The 19919-nt window shown below is 42.3% G+C and overlaps 2 protein-coding genes and 1 long non-coding RNA gene across 4 annotated transcripts in view; 1 reads left to right on the top strand and 2 right to left on the bottom strand.

The window, feature by feature from the left end:
• The window catches only part of GNAT2 (G protein subunit alpha transducin 2), a 129556-nt gene extending 111568 nt beyond the window's left edge, over positions 1–17988 (top strand). For both annotated transcript variants that reach the window (XM_066600266.1, XM_066600265.1), the window contains exons 2-8: positions 3880–3922; positions 4053–4194; positions 6165–6322; positions 11515–11643; positions 14196–14325; positions 16710–16863; positions 16940–17988. In XM_066600266.1, the coding sequence (XP_066456363.1) occupies positions 3918–3922; positions 4053–4194; positions 6165–6322; positions 11515–11643; positions 14196–14325; positions 16710–16863; positions 16940–17130 (909 nt within the window). In that variant the 5' untranslated portion in view covers positions 3880–3917 and the 3' untranslated portion in view covers positions 17131–17988. The remainder of the gene's footprint in view (positions 1–3879; positions 3923–4052; positions 4195–6164; positions 6323–11514; positions 11644–14195; positions 14326–16709; positions 16864–16939) is intronic.
• Positions 13732–16040, bottom strand: LOC136625781 (uncharacterized). The gene is made up of 3 exons (XR_010792580.1): positions 15663–16040; positions 14972–15016; positions 13732–14338 (listed from the first exon to the last, which is right to left on the bottom strand). It is a non-coding gene; the product is annotated as an uncharacterized lncRNA (long non-coding RNA).
• A 183-nt stretch (positions 17989–18171) lies between the features above and the next one.
• The window catches only part of GNAI3 (G protein subunit alpha i3), a 36082-nt gene continuing 34334 nt past the window's right edge, over positions 18172–19919 (bottom strand). Inside the window, exon 9 of the mRNA XM_066600264.1 lies at positions 18172–19132. The gene's annotated coding sequence lies outside the window, so the exon portion shown is untranslated. The remainder of the gene's footprint in view (positions 19133–19919) is intronic.

The following is a 19919-nucleotide window of genomic DNA, read 5'->3' on the forward strand; positions in this document are numbered from 1 at the left end:
AGTGTAGAGGGGGGCAGAAGCCGGACTGTAAAGGGTAAAGAAGAGAGTTTTCTGAGGGATAGCTTATAAGATGGGAGTAGACCAGGAGTTCTAATAGTTTGAAGATGAAATATCATGCAAATACAGAATCTATAGAATATGGAAGAGGCAAACTCTCATGCCTGGAACGCGTGGAGATAAAATGAAATCATTGAATACAGTATACTATAGGATAGCTTGTTAACATACTAATGTTAGGTGTTCCTGCATGTGTTCTAATATGATTTCCTGCTTATCATAGAAACATAAGAGGATTGAGGGCAGAAAAAGAACACAAGATCCATTTAATCGCCCTTATATTATTTTCTTTTTATTCCTCTCTTAGGTTAGATAAAGGCTTACCCTAAACATGCTTGACCACTTTCTAATTTTCCAACCAAATCTGCTGGACGTTTGTTCCAAGCATCTACTACTCTTTCAGTAATATATTTAACATATATAACAGTAACATACACTACCGTTCAAAAGTTTGGGGTCACATTGAAATGTCCTTATTTTTGAAGGAAAAGCACTGTACTTTTCAATGAAGATAACTTTAAACTAGTCCTAACTTTAAACAAATGCACTCTATACATTGCTAATGTGGTAAATGACTATTCTAGCTGCAAATGTCTGGTTTTTTGTGCAATATCTACAAAGGTGTATAGAGGCCCATTTCCAGCAACTATCACTCCAGTGTTCTAATGGTACAATGTGTTTGCTCATTGGCTCAGAAGGCTAATTGATGATTAGAAAACCCTTGTGCAATCATGTTCACACATCTGAAAACAGTCTAGCTCGTTACAGAAGCTACAAAACTGACCTTCCTGTGAGCAGATTGAGTTTCTGGAGCATCACATTTGTGGGGTCAATTAAACGCTCAAAATGGCCAGAAAAAGAGAACTGTCATCTGAAACTCGACAGTCTATTCTTGTTCTTAGAAATGAAGGCTATTCCATGCGAGAAATTGCTAAGAAATTGAAGATTTCCTACAACGGTGTGTACTACTCCCTTCAGAGGACAGCACAAACAGGCTCTAACCAGAGTAGAAAAAGAAGTGGGAGGCCGCGTTGCACAACTAAGCAAGAAGATAAGCACATTAGAGTCTCTAGTTTGAGAAACAGACGCCTCACAGGTACCCAACTGGCATCTTCATTAAATAGTACCCGCAAAACACCAGTGTCAACATCTACAGTGAAGAGGCGGCTGCGGGATTTTGGGCTTCAGGGCAGAGTGGCAAAGAAAAAGCCATATCTGAGACTGGCCAATAAAAGAAAAAGATTAAGATGGGCAAAAGAACACAGACATTGGACAGAGGAAGACTGGAAAAAAGTGTTGTGGACGGATGAATCCAAGTTTGAGGTGTTTGGATCACAAAGAAGAACGTTTGTGAGACGCAGAACAAATGAAAAGATGCTGGAAGAATGCCTGACGCCCTCTGTTAAGCATGGTGGAGGTAATGTGATGGTCTGGGGTTGCTTTGGTGCTGGTAAGGTGGGAGATTTTTACAGGGTAAAAGGGATTCTGAATAAGGAAGGCTATCACTCCATTTTGCAACGCCATGCCATACCCAGTGGACAGCGCTTGATTGGAACCAATTTCATTCTACAACAGGACAATGACCCTAAACACACCTCCAAATTGTGCAAGAACTATTTACAGCAGAAGCAGGCAGCTGGTATTCTATCGGTAATGGAGTGGCCAGCGCAGTCACCAGATCTGAACCCCATTGAGCTGTTGTGGGAGCAGCTTGACCGTATGGTACGCCAGAAGTGCCCATCCAACCAATCCAACTTGTGGGAGATGCTTCTAGAAGCGTGGGGTGCAATTTCTCAAGCTTACCTCAACAAATTAACAGCTAGAATGTCAAAGGTGTGCAATGCTGTAATTGCTGCAAAAGGAGGATTCTTTGACGAAAGCAAAGTTTGATGTAAAAACAATGTTATTTCAAATACAAATCAGTATTTCTAACCTTGTCAATGTCTTGACTCTATTTTCTATTCATTTCACAACGCATGGTGGTGAATAAGTGTGACTTTTCATGGAAAACACAAAATTGTTTGGGTGACCCCAAACTTTTGAACGGTAGTGTATATAAAAGTTTCCATCACATCTACGTCTCCATTCTCTCCTTTTGTAACATATGTAAAGGTTTCCAGTATGTCTCCCCTCTCCTGTCTCTCCACCTCTAACATATATGAAGGTCTCTATTATGTCCCTCCTCTCACTTCCATTCTCCTGTAACATATATAACAATTCCCCTCATGTCCTCCCTCTCCCTTCTCTCCTCCAGTAACATATATGAAGGTCTCCCTTATGTCCCCCACTCCTTTCTCTCCTGCTGTAACATATATAAAGGTTTATATCATATCCCCCTCTCTCCCTCTGTAAAATATATAAAAGTGTGCATCATGTCCTCCTCTCCCTTCTCTCCTGTAACATATATAAAGGTATCAAATCCTCCATTCCCTTCTCTGCTGCTGTTACATATATAAAGGTTTCCATCATGTCTTCCTCTCCCTTCTCTTCTCCTGTAACATATAAAGGTTTCCATCATGTCCCTCCTCTCCCTTCTCTCCTCCTGTAAGGTATATTGAGGTATCTATCATGTACCCGTCTCACTTCTCTCCTGCTATAACATATATAAAGATTTTCATCATATCCTCCTCTCCCTTCTCTCCTCCTGTAACATATGTCAAGGCTTCCATCATGTCTCCCTCTCCCTTCTCTAACATATATAAAAGTCTCCATCATGTCCTCCTCTGTCTTCTCTCCTCCTGTAACATATATAAAGGTTTCCATCAAATCCTCCTCTCCCTTCTCTCCTCCTCTAACATATATAAAGGTCTCCATCATGTCCTCCTCTGTCTTCTCTCCTCCTCTAACATATATAAAGGTCTCCATCATGTCCTCCTCTGTCTTCTCTCCTCCTGTAACATATATAAAGGTTTCCATCATGTCCTCATCTGTCTTCTCTCCTCCTGTAACATATTTAAAGGCTTCCATCATGTCCTCCTCTAACATATATAAAGGTTTCCATCATGTCCCCATCTCCCTTCTCTCCTCCTCTAACATATATAAAGGTCTCCATCATGTCCTCCTCTGTCTTCTCTCCTCCTGTAACATATATAAAGGTTTCCATCATGTCCTCATCTGTCTTCTCTCCTCCTGTAACATATATAAAGGTCTCCATCATGTCCTTCTCTCACTTCTCTCCTCCTGTAACATATATAAAGGTTTCCATCATACCCCCCTCTCCCTTCTCTAACATATATAAAGGTCTCCATCATGTCCTCCTCTGTCTTCTCTCCTCCTGTAACATATATAAAGGCTTCCATCATGTGCTCCTCTCCCTTCTTTTCTTCAGGTTATGCAATTGTTTTAGGGGCTTTTCTACAACTATAATATCTATCCTCAGTATAGCTTATCAATATGATATTGATGAGGGTCTGAAGCCCGGCACCCACAACAATCAGCTGAATTGAAAGGGCCTGGCATTTCTGAACATGCACAGCTGTAGTACTGTGTAGTAGCCTTCACGCTACTGCAGCTCCCTTTATATCCATGTGAATTGTACACAGTATGTAAAAAATAATAATATCTGCTCTAAGAAATGTATCTTGTATTTTGACAGATAAGGAAGATATTTAATTATAGAGAATCAGCTTCAAACCTAGAAAGGAAATAATTTGCCTTCAGGTCCTGTGTCATGTAGATGCACTTGTTCCACTTTGTGGTTCACAGTCCTATCATTTTAATCAGATTAACATAGCTGTAATTTGTAAACTGCCATATACTACTGAGCCCTCCATGATTTACCTTACTATGCATAACATGGAAATAACGCTGCTTTCTCTGCAGGTGCTGGAGAGTCTGGGAAGAGCACTATTGTCAAGCAAATGAAGTAAGCGCAAAATGATATAATGTATACGTTTCATTCTACTCTACTTTCAATCAACTACTTATTACCATGAAAACATATGACTCTTATGTGTATAATACAACTCTCTAGTAATTACCTCTGTTTTATGAAGGATTATACACCAAGATGGATATTCAGAGCAAGAATGCATGGAGTTCAAGGCAATTATCTATGGCAATGTGCTACAGTCGATCCTTGCTATAGTCCGTGCTATGTCCACTCTTGGCATTGATTACGGCGATGCAAGCAGAGCGGTAAGTTGGATTTGCGTTTTAAGTGATGCAATAACAGCCAATTTGCTGGAATCTAGAACACACCCTTTGTAGGGGATATTTATGAAGCTGGAAAGACACACAGAGGCAGATTTACTAATACCGTCTAAGGCCGAATGCCCACAGACGGATTATCGTTGCAGAATTCGCGGTCATACACCTGCTGCGAATTACACAGCAATGTCCATCCATAGACATGCTGTGTAAAACGATTCTACCCTGCCCACGAGCAGAAAATCTTGGAGGAAAATTGCAGCATGTTCTATTCTGAGCAGAAAATCACGCGTACGGCTTCCATCCCGCTTTGAGCACTGCAGAAGTATCGCGGGAATCCGCATCACAGCTCAGCCCCGGCACATCATGCCCTGCACTGCGCATGCGCGCCGGATGTGACATTTGTGGCGGATCCGGAGAGGCGAGTATAGGGTCTCTGGGGGGCCCCGGGTCTGATTCTGCTGCGATATTTCGCAGGCGGAATCCGACCCAGCTGTGGGCATGAGGCCTAAAAGTTAAGACAGTGCAAACTTAGACTAGACAGTCTTAAAATGCACCACATTTATCACAGTAGCTCTGCTAAATAATAACGCTGTTGAATTCTACGACTGCCTAATTAACTTTAGACCTCGTTTTTGTTGGCTTAGTTCATCAAAATTTTGGGGCAATTTGTTTCAGTTTGGCACAATCTTTAGCGGAGTTCAAGTTACGCCTCTTTTCAAACAAATCGAAAAATCAGTCCGAAATGGTCTTGAGGGTGCATTCACACGAACGTATATCGGCTTGGCTTTCACGCCGAGCCGATATACGTTGTCCTCGTGTGCAGGGGGGGGAGTGGGGGGGGGAGGATGGAAGAGCCAGAAGCAGGAACTGAGCTCCCGCCCCCCTCTGCACTATTTGCAATGAGAGGAGGCGGGATGGGGCGGGGCTAAGGTCCGGGAATTAGCCCCGCCCCATCCTGCCTCTCCCCATTGCAAATAGTGCAGAGGGGCGGAGAGGAGGCAGAGAGGGGGCGGTAGCACAGTTCCTGCTCCTGGCTCTTTCATCCTTCCCCCTCTGCACACGAGGACAACGTATATCGGCTCGGCCTGAAAACCGAGCCGATATACGTTCGTGTGACTGCACCCTAAGACACAGTAAATGTGGTACAAAACACGTCAGGCAATCTGCTCTACAAAACTCTTGTATTTTGAATAGTAACCCTGCGCCATTCAACTTTTCATGCTGGCTGAACTGCAGTATTTGTTGCAGTTTTTGAACTGAAGCCAGATGTAAATCCAGCAGGAAGAAGTTTAAATTCTTCCTTTATATTTCCCATTCCTTTTTAATCCACTCCTGGCTTTGGCTAAAAAAAAAACTGAATGTGAGAGTTCAGTCTTCTACAAAATACAACAGTGTTTTTTTCTGTAACTTTGGATTGTCCGGACTACGAGTTAACAGATCTGATACATCTGAGATAATGTAGAAAAGGTTGAACTGTAACAACTGAATTTTTAAAAAGTTTTTGGCGGGTTTTAGCTACAGGGTGCCGCACTGCTTGATAAACACTCTCCGTAGAGAGCGCCTAATTGTACCATTATATATTATTTAGAAACTAAAGGCTGCAGTTTCCTTTGGATTGCTATACTAGCCTAAGTCACACTCATAGAAGTGCTGGGGTACAAAATATGCACCATTATTGTGTTTAAAGCCCTTCTGCATCTGGTGCAATATCTCTAGTAGCTCTAGATTTGAGATCCAATGTCAGTTTCTAAATGGGGTGTTTAGAAGAAACATCTAATTAATATTTTGCTACACATACATGTCACAATGTATCATCATCCTACAGACTGAGATACACTCTGCTGGCGGAAAAGAGTAATTACATGTATTTGGGTCTGTCACTTTCTACAATGAGTTGCAATGCAATTATGAGTGAAGTAGAGTAACTTTTGTATTTGCTGTATATATTCTCATAGGATGATGGCCGCCTCCTTTGCCACCTTGCAGACTCCATCGAGGAGGGCACAATGCCTCCAGAGCTTGTGGATGTGATCAAGAGACTTTGGAAAGATGATGGCATACAAGCTTCTTTTGAAAGGGCAGCAGAATATCAGCTCAATGACTCTGCACCATAGTGAGTGTCACAATACGTCATACAAATACCACTGGTGACTGTAAATAATGTTTCTCCTCGTTAATGCCCAAATTAACTATTTGTAGTTCCCCACCCACCGCGTCTGCACTATCCAGGTGAGGATAGGTGATCAGTTTTTAAAGCCCAGAATACCCTTTTAGGTTAGATTCACACGAGAGTGAATCTCTTTTGAATAGAGTCATACATATAGGGGATGCTGCAAGATAAGAAAAATTGCTGCATCTCCTATTTGGTCGCGGCCCTTGGAATGCATCTCCTATTGTTTCCAATGGGACAATCAAACACATTGCATGCTGTGCCATGCACACGCAAGTGTAATGATCCCAGTTGAAATCAATGGGGAACAATTGCCGATCCTCCAACGTGTGTGAAACAACCGCTGGTGGGCTGGAATTACAGAGAAGTGATGCAAAGCATTTTTGCATGAAAAGCACCTCACTTCCACGGGTAAAATGCTTATCGCACTCGCTCGTGTGAATGTAAAACCTGTTACCAGAGAGCCTAGAGAGACAGATCTCGCTCTCTCACATACATACACACATACATACATACTAACATACATACACACAAACAAACATGGAGAGGGCTATGATTGTAGGCACTCCAGGCAGGGAGAAGCCAGTGCAGCGTGGCTCAAGCAGCACAAACATGGTGACAGTTTCCATTTATTCCCTTCCTTGTCTGAAATATTGCATAACCGACATATTCCTACGGGGGCTTAAAAAATGTCAGATTTTTATATTATATTTTAAAAAGCAAAGTTTCAAAAACCAATGTTTCACGATTTTTAATGTAATAAAAAAATCAAAACAAAAATAACATCTAGTTTCACAGCGTCTGCAAAAGTTTGATCAACATAACACATTATTTATCCTGCACAATGAACACTGTCAGAACAAAAAGAAAGTATATGTTTTTAACCCCTCGAGGACACGGCCTACTTTGGCGATAAGGACACAACGATTTTTGGGGGTTTAACTGTATGGTCAGTGCAGCAAGCCCCGAAGATTTTCTGGGCGTGTCACTAAAGGGGTTAATTCTGTCATAGTTTTTTTCTCCATTAATCATACAGCATAAGGGCTTATTCAGACGACTGTATAACTGCCGGGTTTTCACACCCGGCCGATATACGGTGTCCCTCTGTGCAGGGGGAGGAGGCTGCAAGAGACGGGAGCAGAGCACTGAGCTCCCACCCGACGGTACTATTTGCAATGGGGGGGGGGGGGGAAACCCGTCCTCACCCACTGCAAATAGTGGCAGGGGGCGGAGAGGAGGCGGGAACTCGGTGCACTGCACAGAGGGACACCAAATATTGGCCGGGCGTGAAAACTGAGCCGATATATGGCCGTCTGAAGCCGCCCTAAATAAGATATTATTTTTGGTGTCAGTGTAATCATACCAACCTACAAAAAAAAATAATATTTTTAGGTTTTTCCACTTTTGCACAATAATTATTTTTTTTTAATTATTATTTTTACATTCGTTGCATTCAAAGTCCCATAACATTTTTATTTCTCCATGAACAGAGCTCTGTGAGGGCTTGATTTTTGTGCAACTAGCTGTAGTCTTTATTTGTACCATTTTGGGATACATACGGCTTTCTTGATCACTCACAATAGCGATCATAGAAAACGACACCCTGGGAATGTAGTGTCTAACATTCTGTTGCCATGGCAACCTATCGTCCCTCAACGATTATATCACGTGGTACCGATGATGTCACAGAGGGAGCGCCCTCCCTCTGTGAACCCTTTATATGCCATGCTCGCGGCATGTAGGGGTTAAAAATGGGGTTTGCTGTGCTTATGTACCCCCCCCGCTGCAACGGGAGGCTGGCTATCAGTAACAGCCGAATCCTGCAGCAGGCTGGTGTGGGCACAGCTTCTAATACAATGCCATCCACACTACGTAAGTTTATGTTCTGTTGTGTTAACTTTACATCCTGGCTGGAGGATACTTATGTCCTGTGGCATTAAGGGGTTAAAAAAAAAAGCGATCAATAAGTTATTTGTATCCAAAAAATCCCCATCAATAGAAAAATTAAAAAACTCAATGTGGCAAAATAAAGCAATTTCTTTGTAAAAGACATTTACTTTTTGAAAAAGTGGGACAACAGCACAGAAATTTATTGCTGCCACTTTTATTATACAGATTCAAAAAAAATGACCGTTTACAGACTACAACAAAAGACCCCCCCCCCCCAAAATGGAGCACTTGTATTTTTCCCCCATTTCAAAATACTTAGAAATTTTTGCTTTTTTAGTACATTATGTGGTACGTTAAACAGCATAATTGAAAAAAAACAACCTTCAATTGGCTGTGGTGACAGATTTTTAAAAGCAGTAAGGCCTCATGTCCACAGGGAAAATCAGGCCCGCTCCAGATTCTCCATGGAGAATCCGGAGCGGGTCCCTCCTGCCCCGTGGACATGAGCGCTGAAAATGAGAATAAATAAGAATAAACTTACCTCCCGCCCGCTCCGGATCTCCTTTTGGCCGCGGCGTCATCTTTTCTCCATCGCGGCCGGATCTTCTTTCTTCAGCTTGGCGGATGCGCAGGATGACGTCGGTGACGTGCCCTGCGCATGCGCCGGCCCGAAGAAAAAAGATCCGGCCGCGACGGAGAGAAGATGAAGCCGCGGCGAAGAGAAGAACTGGAGCGGGTGAGTAAATCCCGATTTTTGTCTCCCGCGGATCCGGACGGCTTCCATAGGCTTCAATAGAAGCCCGCGGGAGCCGTCCCCGCGGGAGACCCGCACGAAACTGAAGCATGGTCCAGATTTTTTCATGCTCCATTTTTTTTTTAAATCACTTTTATTGACCATCCGCGGGTATTTATCTACCCGCGGGTGGTCAATGCATCCCTATGGGATGCGGATCCGCGGGCAGGAGAAGAGTTAAAATCCACTGCGGATTTTAATTCTTCTTTTGCCCGTGGACATGAGGCCTAAGGAAAAAACAGCAGAAAAAAAAACCTCATGAAAAACGCCAGTATCTCTGAAGGGCTAATGTGATTGTTCTCAGTAAGAAAAACCAAGTAATCTTGATATGATACCTTTTAATGGCTTAATGTTACAGCAAGCTTTCGAACCTCTCAGGGTTCTTCCTCAGGCATAGTGAAAAACAATTACATTTTCTGTACTGGCTAATACTGTACCAAACTTTTTTTCTTTTTATCTGAAGGGCTAAGATGCAGCTCTTCATTTTTTATCAATGCTTTCCAAGAAACTTCATTCTTCCATCGACATAGCAGCATGGAGGCTTGTTTTCCGCCTGACAAAATTGTATTTGTTAACCGCTCCATAGTGGGGTACATACTGCATTGAATTCAATTTTTTTTCTTGTAGGGGGGGGAAGAAAAACAAATATCACCATCATTTTGGGGTCTTGTTTTAACAGCACTTACCCTGCCGTATAAATGTTAATTTAATTTACTTAAATCTCATTTATTTTTGTGTGGCCATATTATAAGAGCAATCCCTTTATGTTTGTTTTTACCAGCGAGAGAGCTATAGGAGGGCTTTTTTTGCAAGGCAAGTTGTACTTTACATTGATAACATTCTGATAACAGATAATTCTTAACTTTTAGGCCTCATTCAGACGAGCGTGGTTTTCACGCTGCTATAGTTCTGAAAAAAAAAAAATCAGTGAACAGGTGACTTCAAGCTCTGTAAAGTCACTCACTCACATGATGCGAGTCGGGTGCTGTGTGCTTTGAAGGTTCCCATAGGAGCCTATGGAAAACACGCAGCAAAGATAGAACATGTGCTATCTTTGCGCACATACCTCAGAGCAGACATACGAGTTTGCATTCGCATGTCCTATCATTGTTAGATGTGCTGAGTCAGCGTGTCTAACAATAGCCCATGTGAACGCTGCTGTAGGAGCCTATTGGTTCCTATAGAAGCGCATTCTGAGCGAGACCTTATTCTGTTTTTTTCCCCCCAGTAGTTATCGAAAGAAAAAAATTGTAGATTTTGAATTTATGCCTTATAAATGTGACTCAGACCTCAGTTGCCTTTGGCTACTTGTACACGGATATTTTTTCCTTCAGATTTTCAGACCCAAAAAATAAAAAAAATCGGACCAAAACTCGGATGAAAATAGGACCCATTCATTTGAACAAGTGCATGCACATTGGCTTTTTAAAATTTTTTATATTACATCATGCCCTATGTGCGATGTTCAGCACACAGACAGGGTGCAACTTTTAAAATACCCATTTGCAAGTTACCTTACACGCATTTTTAATGAATTCACAGTGTGGGCAAATCGGATTATGACCATAACAAATTTACAGAGGTTTTGTTGTTTTACCTCTTTTGCTCAACAGAAAACCTTTTTTTTTTTAAAAAAAAAAAAAAGAAAAATAAACTAAAAATACTTTGTGTGGCGCCACCTTCCAGGACCAGAGCATTTTTATTTTTGAATCAACAGAGCTGCATCAGGTCTGTTTTTGTTGCTACCATTTTAAGGTATATATGATGTTTTAAATTTTGTTCTGGTGAAGAGAGATGATCAGAAAACTATTTAGTTTTTTTTTCTGAAAACAGAAAAAAACAGAATTTCCTGTGCTGGATAAATGTGATTTTATAGTACAGGTTGTTGTGGATGTGGCAATACCAATTATGTAAAGTTTTTGTTTTGTTATTTTTTTTTAAGCATTTAAAGCCTTTTGTAGGGGGAAAAAAAATTTAGAATTTTTTTCCAGTGAAAATATTTAGATGCCATGGTCAGCAACAAATGAAGCATCTGTGGGGTTAAACAGTGTAGAGGAGGTAATAGATGAGCAAATCCTCATCATTTCATTCCTTTTCTGGGGAAAATCCCATATGTGATGTGAAGGTGAACAAAAAATCATTTCACTCCTCCCTTGGGACGGGAGAATCAATGAACGTAAGGACAGCTGTAAATTCTGTATTCCCAACCCTTCTTCAAACGGCTGTAGCTTCAGTTCCGTAAGGGCTACGGACATATTGGAATACAAAAACATTCCACATCTTGAAAACAGAGCTGTATGAATTGTCCCTTTTGCATTACAATGTTACCAATATGCAGTCATATGCACTTAGTGGTCTTGCAGCAGTGGCTGTATTATCATTTTGTGTGACAATTGTCTACTTATGCTTATTGACCAACTACCCTACTGGCTTTCTTTTTAAATCATATTAGTTACCTTAACCAACTGGATAGGATCACAGCACTCAATTACCTCCCAAATGAACAAGATGTTCTCCGCTCACGTGTGAAAACAACAGGAATCATAGAGACACAGTTCTCATTTAAAGATCTACACTTCAGGTTTGTCCATTTATCATTAGTCACCAGTGTATATAAGTTGCCTATTATTACCTCTATCTGAAATCCTTCTCTTCGGCTAGGTCATGTGATCTCATTATAACCATCTGGGCACCAGAACTTCTTGTATCATGAAACTGCACGGAATGTACCACACAGTATCTTCCCATGGGGCGATAGAAATTGCTGTAATAGTTACTGATGATGCTTGGACGTTTCTGTAATACAGTTGAATGAATAATGAAGGCGATGGCAATTATGCCTCTATGACTATTGTCTTTAGTTTATTTAGAAAAATATATAAAGAAAAATCACAAAATCCTCCCAGCAGGCAGAGATGGTAATGTCTCTAGCTGCTCCTGTAATTCTGTGCTGATGTATTATTGGACTGATAGCATAGAATAAGTGAAAGCCAAAATCTCAGCATCAAGATGATGCCTGATAAGTAGCACACACACGAGGCTACACTTGCATGGAAGAATGTACAACATACATAGGTGCTATCCAGATGACAACAATCAGGTGAGGACTGCAGTGCTGGGAAAAATGCATTTTTGTTGGTGATTCTTAGCACAACCAAATTGATCATCCACATTAACTCCTCTTGTATCCATTGGTCCTATAGGCTAGGTTCTTACAGAGGTTCTCCCACTTCTAGGCGTTTTGCTGCAGGAAGCAAACAAGCTTTGTACATTGCATAGTGGCCCAGATTGGTATTGCAGGCCCATGCACTTGTCTGGACTGAACCTGCAATACCAACTCAGACACTGCAATGTATGGAGGAGTCTGCTTACTGCAGCTAGAAGAGGAACAATCCCGTTAACAAAAATGTAGTTTATGGGGAAAAAAAATCATTGAAGCAAAAATTATAAACTCCTCTAGAATCTTTTGATAAGGATCTGTTAAAGCAGTCAATAGGTGAAAGCACAAAAAAAGTAATAAGGCTAGATTCACACCACGTTTTTTTATCCTGTCATAAGTTATACCTTAATTTTTTTTTCTTTTTAAAAGCTTTGTTCACACGTGTTCAATTACTCAGTTCTGTTGAGTCATAGGAAAAGAAATGACAGCCTGCAAGTTCAGCTTCTATCATGCAGCCCAGGATTTCTATAGACTAAGCAGAGGAGCATGCTGCACTATCATCTCTGGGATTCTGCGCCAGATTTTCCCAAGAGATTTCAAACAGGAAACTTTTTAATGTGATCCATTCTAAGCGAGCCACTGTTTTCGGAACAAACTTCCTTTGCAGAATGTGAGGGAGAGGGGTATATTACCTACAGCAGTTGTTTTCTACCATCCCTCCCTGCTGCCAGTTCCAGGATCTGTTTTTGACCATCCAAGATGTACGATGCAATATTCAGACTACTTAGTCCGCACCGCATGAGGAACCAATATCAGAGTTTCCAATAATTGTACCTCATACAGAAGCGCCAGTGTTTATTTTCTTCTCCTTGTTTATTCCCCTCCGTCTACTGGTAGTGTTAAACTACTAATGTCCAATACCTGTTCTCTCATTGGTCAGAGCTGCTTAGATGATCAGCAGTAGCCAAATCAGAAAGCAGAACACACTGTGAATTAGAAAATTGCTATGGCAATCTTGAATGACCAAAAATGGGGCCTGGAACCAGAAGAGTGGCAGGTAATATACTTCCCATCCTGTCCCAGGACAGAATTTTGTCAAAAAATACAAACAAAAAACAGAGGCTCGCTTTAAGTATATATATTTTTTTAAAAAATGGATCCCTTTGTTTTTAACAAGTGGGGTCTGTCAGATTTGGACAAAGCAGTGCAGCACGCTGTATTAATGGAACTTATGGATAAGTTAAATACCATAAACGAGTGTTACAATAGGATAGTCAAATTGATGTGAACAGGGCCATATTTCTTTTATTAAGTCTCATTGGAGAAGATCCATTGCAGCCTTGGTGAATTTTAGAGTATGATAAGGACCCAGTTTACAAGTATAGGTTTTCAATTAGCCTGGAACATAATGCTTTTTTCACTTCAGGAACATGCAAATAATGAACTGACTGTACAAACTCCAAACATACAAACTTTATTGAATACCATATATACTCGAGTATAGGCCTAGTTTTTCAGCACATTTTTTAATGCTGAAAAAGCCCCTCCTCGGCTTATACCCGAGTGAGGTAAAAAAACCAACAAACCACCCCCAATACTTACCTCCCAGCCTGCGTCTGTGTCCCCGGCGGCGATTGTCTCCCCGGCGGTGCGGCAAGCTGCTTGAGAATTCTTCCCGCTGTCATCTCCATGCTCAGCTTTGAATTCCCCTGCCGTCAGCGCTGTGTAGGTAAGTGCTGTGATTGGATTGAGGGCCAGCCAATCACAACCAGCACTAAGAAAGTGTGTTGCCATTTTGTCTCCCATTAGCATCACTTGGCTATTTCAAGCCACCGCATGGGTGCCGAGTTGTGACTATGGCTGTCTGTCGGCAAATGTTACTGCTATACCACCAATGCCTTTGATGAGAAAACCCCTTTAGGAGAATCTCTGAGCTTTTTATCTTACAAATTTTTGTATGTTGACTTTTCTAGAATGTTTGACGTGGGAGGACAGAGGTCAGAGCGCAAGAAGTGGATACACTGTTTCGAAGGAGTCACTTGCATTATATTCTGTGGAGCATTAAGTGCATACGACATGGTCCTCGTGGAAGATGAGGAAGTGGTAGGTGAAGCGTCTGTAGTAACAAGATGCAAAAAATAAAACATTGATTTCTGTTTTTTATAGACAGTCTTCTCGTATAACAGGGAGTAACAGAGAATAGTCATATTTGTAAAGCAGGTCTATTAAGCAAGTAGCCATTAAAATTTTGGTAGCAGCGCACCATCGCCAGCTAAGCTGGGAAGTCTAAGGTGTTTGCACAACAGATGGGAAGAAAGAATTCCCAGCCAGCAGTTAAAAAAATTATTTAAATGTACCGTATAAGGTACTGAAAAACTTTCAAAAAAATTCTAATTAAAAATACAAGTCATCCTGCAAAAAAGAATAAGCCCACAGACATTTACGTCAATGGATAAATAAGTTATTTGTTTATTTTGTTTAAAGATGGGAGGAAAAGACAAAAAAGGAAGAAAAAAAAAAAGACCATGTTCTTAAGGGGTTAAACAATATATTGTTGTGGTTGTATAAGACTGCTAGCATGACATTGATTTTCTTACACTAATTGCACATGAGCGTGAAACTCTTTTGAATGAAGTCCTACACATGGGCAATGGATGCTGCAGGTATTAAAGAAAATTATATATATCAAACTACTAACGGACCACTTGTCTGTATGTGTGTGTGTGTGAGTGATTCTTATGCTCCACACCTGGTAAGGTCATAGCTCCGCTCCCTGGCGACGCCATCAAAGGTCCTACAACAGATATAAAACACAGAATCTGACCAACAGAAGAACAGCACAGTTAGGGCTCTTAGAGGGGGGGGGGGGGGGGGGGGGACAAAAATAACACACTGAGAGTACAACTAAGCAGTTATCTCAGACACAACTCAGTGGTCCTGGCAGAAGGCAACAACCTAACACCACCACTGATGAGCTAAAGGACCCGTGGTGAGGTCACTGCTGTGGGAGGAAACAAGCTGTGTGTGTGCATGTGGCATGTAGCAGAGCTGTGTGGTGCATTGCACCACCAGAAACACTAGAACTATAATTTCCTACACAACTCAGCAGTCCTGACAGAACACACTGACATACCAGAGAGATCGGGTGGGCTAAAGGACCTGTGGTGATGTCACTGCTGTGTGTCTTGTGTGGGAATCGAGCTGCTGCATGCATGATGTGCCACCAGAAACACTGGTACTATAATGTCCTAATAATTACATTTACAATATATACCTCTCTCTCTATATATAGCTATATCGTTCCATGTCCTATTTTTTCGCGTTCCCTGTAACGCATCGCCCATTGTTTTCAATGGGACAGTCAGACACATTGCATGCCGTGTGATATGGATGTGAGTAATAGGTTTTGCTTCCGATTTAAATCGATGGGAAACACTTACTGATCCTTTGACACATGAAACAAGTGCTGGAGGATCGCCATTTCCCAGAAGTGATGCGAGGAATTTATGCATGAAGGTATATCACACGTTGACAAGCGTGATGTCGGCCTGGGTTTCTCAGCCCAATATTGTATTCGCCTGTGTGAATGTAGCCTTATAGGGAAGAAAAAAAAAATGGAACAACTTTAAAAATCAACAGGTAGTCCCTGAACTACTAAATGACAATCTAGCAAATGCAGTTCATTGTGCTTTTAGGCTTGGTTCCCACGGGGCAGATTCCCGCCGGAAATCCTGCGGTTTGGCCACAGCAAAAACCGCGAGATTTCCGCTGTTAGAACCGCCGCAGAAAAACCCGCCGCAGCTTTGAAGCAGCCCGGCCGCTCGCTCTTCTGCTGCAGCTGGCGCTCCCATAGAGGAGAGCGCGGCCGCAGCGGAAAGAAAAAGAATGGACATGCCGCGGTCGGCAAAGCCGTGCCGCAGCTTCAGCCGGATTAACCGCAGCGGATTGGCCTTCCCGTGTGGACGAGATTTCTGAGAAATCTCGTCCACATGGTTGGCTAACCCCGAGATTAGCGGCCGCAGGCGGATTTGCCGCGGCGAAATTCCAGACGGAATTTCCGCGGCAAATCCGCCCTGTGTGAACCCAGCCTTAGGCCGCCTGCAGACGAGCAGGTCGGATCCGGCAGCGAGAATTCTCGCCGCGGGACCCGACCCGAGAGCCTGCAGGGACGAGCGCGTACTCTCCCGCGCCTGGCGGCCCCAGCCGACGCATGCGCAGACCGGAGCCGGCGGCCGGGTGAGTGCGTGCCCCACACAAAAATAGGACATGTCGCGGTTTGTTTGCCGCGCGAGATTTCGCGCGGCCGTCTGCATAGGAGTGCGTATTGTAATGCACTCCTATGCAAACTTTCAGTGGCGGAAGTCCCGTGGGAAATCCCGCCGCGGGATTTCCGCCCGTGTGCAGGCGGCCTTAAGGTTTGATATTTTCTATATATTAGTAAAGAATGTGCAATTTACAAAAATAAAAACAAACATTTTTTCATCCAGAACCGGATGCACGAATCTCTTCATCTGTTCAACAGCATCTGTAACCACAAGTTCTTTGCTGCCACATCCATAGTGCTTTTCCTCAACAAGAAGGATCTGTTTGAACATAAAATCAAGAAGGTTCACCTGAGCATCTGCTTCCCAGACTACGACGGTGAGTGAGGACCAGCATGTAATACCTGATCATGTCTAACGTCACTACATCTTCACTCTGTGTTCTTCTATCACAGGTCCAAACACATTTGAAGACGCCGGCAATTATATCAAGTTACAGTTTCTTGATTTAAACATGCGAAAGGATACCAAAGAGATCTATGGTCACATGACCTGCGCCACAGACACCCAAAACGTTAAGTTTGTGTTTGACGCGGTGACTGATATAGTCATCAAGGAGACGCTGAAGGACTGTGGACTGTTTTAAATGTTACAGTAGTTTTTGCTGAAAAACTATCCTTGTATTCTTTTTGAAACAAGATGGTAACCCGTAAAAGAGCCCAAAAAGATACACTTGTGTGAGCGCTGATCAGCCCTCCATACTAACACCATAGTACAGGAAACAAGTACGTAGGTGCTGACACTTCTACCTGGGTAGAAGACGATCTTCAACTGGCATTGCTAGACATAAGCAGCTACTTGTGAGGACCTGCAATGCTCGCTCACATGAGACTTCCCAGCCAACTACATGCAACTCATTAAACAGCTCAACATGGCTTGGGTTTGAAGATAGTTTTACTGACATGACACTAGTGTTACAACAAAAGGAATAATCGGGTTCTGGTTCTCGAAGCTTCCCTCCCTCCCTTCCCCACACACAGTATGAACCTAAAGGAGTAACTTACAGGGGGTGGACAAAAATATAGAAACACCGTATGAATTGAAGGGGGTTTTAATCATTTGCACTGAGCTGCCCTTTTGACCCCCGTTTGCCTTTCCTGTCAAATTTGTGTTTACTTCACCTCTTTCCCTGCTCTGGGTGGTTTTTGGAAGCCAGCTGGTAACAGCAGCCGAGTGACTCAAACCCCTGACTAATAAAACTTTGTTGCTGGGGTAGATGTTCACTTCTGCCCAGTAGCATCTCTGTCATATTACCTCCACTTAAAATCGCTCTCCACGTGTTTAATTGAAATATGATTTATAATCCCATGTAACTTAAGACGTGCATTTCATACAGTGTTTCCATATTTTTGTCCACCCCTTGTATATTGAACCTTGGAGTACTTTAAGTTGTTTTCATTTCCATCTTGTCTACTTTACTAAAATCCTTGTGCAATACGGGTATACTGACTAAGTTTTTTTTTTTAGACTAAAAAAAAAAAAAAGGATTTGATGGACTTACATTCCTGCAATTAGACATATAATGTTACAATACACAGTGAAAAATAAAGACTGATCCAAACAAGCCATCAAGTCATTGCGTTTTATGTTCCATGGAAAAACGAATCAATAAAAACGTAACACAATCTGCATGTCTCACCATTTTAATACTGTATACAAATGAAAATAATTGTGTCAAGTGCAGAGAAATTAAGTATCTGCATGTAATGCAAAATAGAAACTTTAGTAGAAATGCTGACCGTGTTGGTGCGTAGAAGTACGCGGCAACTGGTCTGGTCCAGGACACATGGCAAGGGGAGCGGCAACAAAATCTTATATCTATGACCTTGGTGTTTGGCACCAGGCATATAAAAGGCATGCGTGTGAGGGGGCAGAGGTGCTGGAAACCACAGGTCCCAAAAGTATATGGAGCAGGCAGGTAGGTGGCTGTGGGCTGTGACAACAGCAAAAGGCACCAAATACATGAGTTAAAAAAAAGGCACAAGCCAGGGAAAGGACACTTGAAAAAAATCAGAATTTGGTAAAAAGTGCTCAGTGGCTAATGGAGTGGCTTAAATAATGGAATGGAACAGCTACGTTTCACATATAGTAGAGGCCAAGCAAGAGACACTACTTGGTGCTGGGAATGGTTTAAGTATAAAATTCATTAGGCATAATTGTGTAACCAACTATGGTGAGAGCAAGAATAAGTATCATCATCTTCGATCCACACAGATATAATCTCACTGCAAGAGATAAAAGGGATCTCAGACAGATACAACACTGGGATTGGCAACCGTCAAACAACTGTTTTATGCAGTAAAACATGGAGTCCCACCAGAGACGTGCTGAGCCGTAGCACTGCTGTCTCTTCAGATTCCTGGTGCGGATCAGTAACAGTCTAGTCATTCACAAGAATGAAGTACTTGGAGATAGTGGTAACATCATAGAGGGGAGCAGCTGGCAGTTCGGGCCAACGACGGGCACGTCAGTGCGGAGGCTGCATGTACAAGGGGAGGACGTGGAACAGGGCTGGCTTGTGCATAGAGTGATACCTCACCCCTCATGTAGCAGGGCCTCAGAATAAGCAATCGGGCTTCCACTGTTATCTGAAGGACAGAGACAAAATAATCAATGTGACATTGTACCACATACAGTAGTTGTAAAAGGTCTGGAAAACTGGAGATTACTGGCTAATGTCTGTGATAAAACAGAGGTCCCTCGAGTTACATTGGCCTCAGGATACAATATTTCCAGCATACAAGGGTCTTTTTTCCTGGGGACTGTGCAACTTGAAACACTCGTCGTCACAGGCAGTCCGGGTCTGCGGCACATACACTTTACTGGACCATCCAGCCAATCAGCACGGGGATACAAATGGTAAAACACCATATTACTGGAGCGCACACACTGACTGGCCCCCTCTTTACAGTACATGCTCTGTGCTGCCGGAGGGGGTGGGGGGGCTGCTCCATTGGGCACCAGGTAAGGGTGGTACACTGTGCTGTACAGGACCCTTCCTTTATATAGAAAGTGCTTTACAGTTTCCAGCAGCTGTCATATGTAAGGATTTCCTTTTGTCTGTATTAGTTATCTGCTTCATTTTCTTAATTCATCATTTTGTATCAGTGTGACATTTTTGGGGCTTTGGAACCAATTGTCAGTTTTCTAGAGTGTTATGGTTTCAATATACGGTAATGGTCCTGGAACGAATATTGTATGCTGAGGGATCACTTATGTAGTCGTGTCAATGAAGCAGGGTATTGTGTTTATTGTACAGATGACCATAGTTTTACTAGTAACCTCATTAGTATTCTGCTCCACAGGCTGTTGTAACCTATACACTAGAAGAAAAAAAGTACCGCTTTGAGAGGGAACAATCAGATACTTTTTGAC

The sequence above is a fragment of the Eleutherodactylus coqui genome, chromosome 4 (assembly GCF_035609145.1).
Source record: "Eleutherodactylus coqui strain aEleCoq1 chromosome 4, aEleCoq1.hap1, whole genome shotgun sequence".
Classification (NCBI taxonomy): domain Eukaryota; kingdom Metazoa; phylum Chordata; class Amphibia; order Anura; family Eleutherodactylidae; genus Eleutherodactylus; species Eleutherodactylus coqui.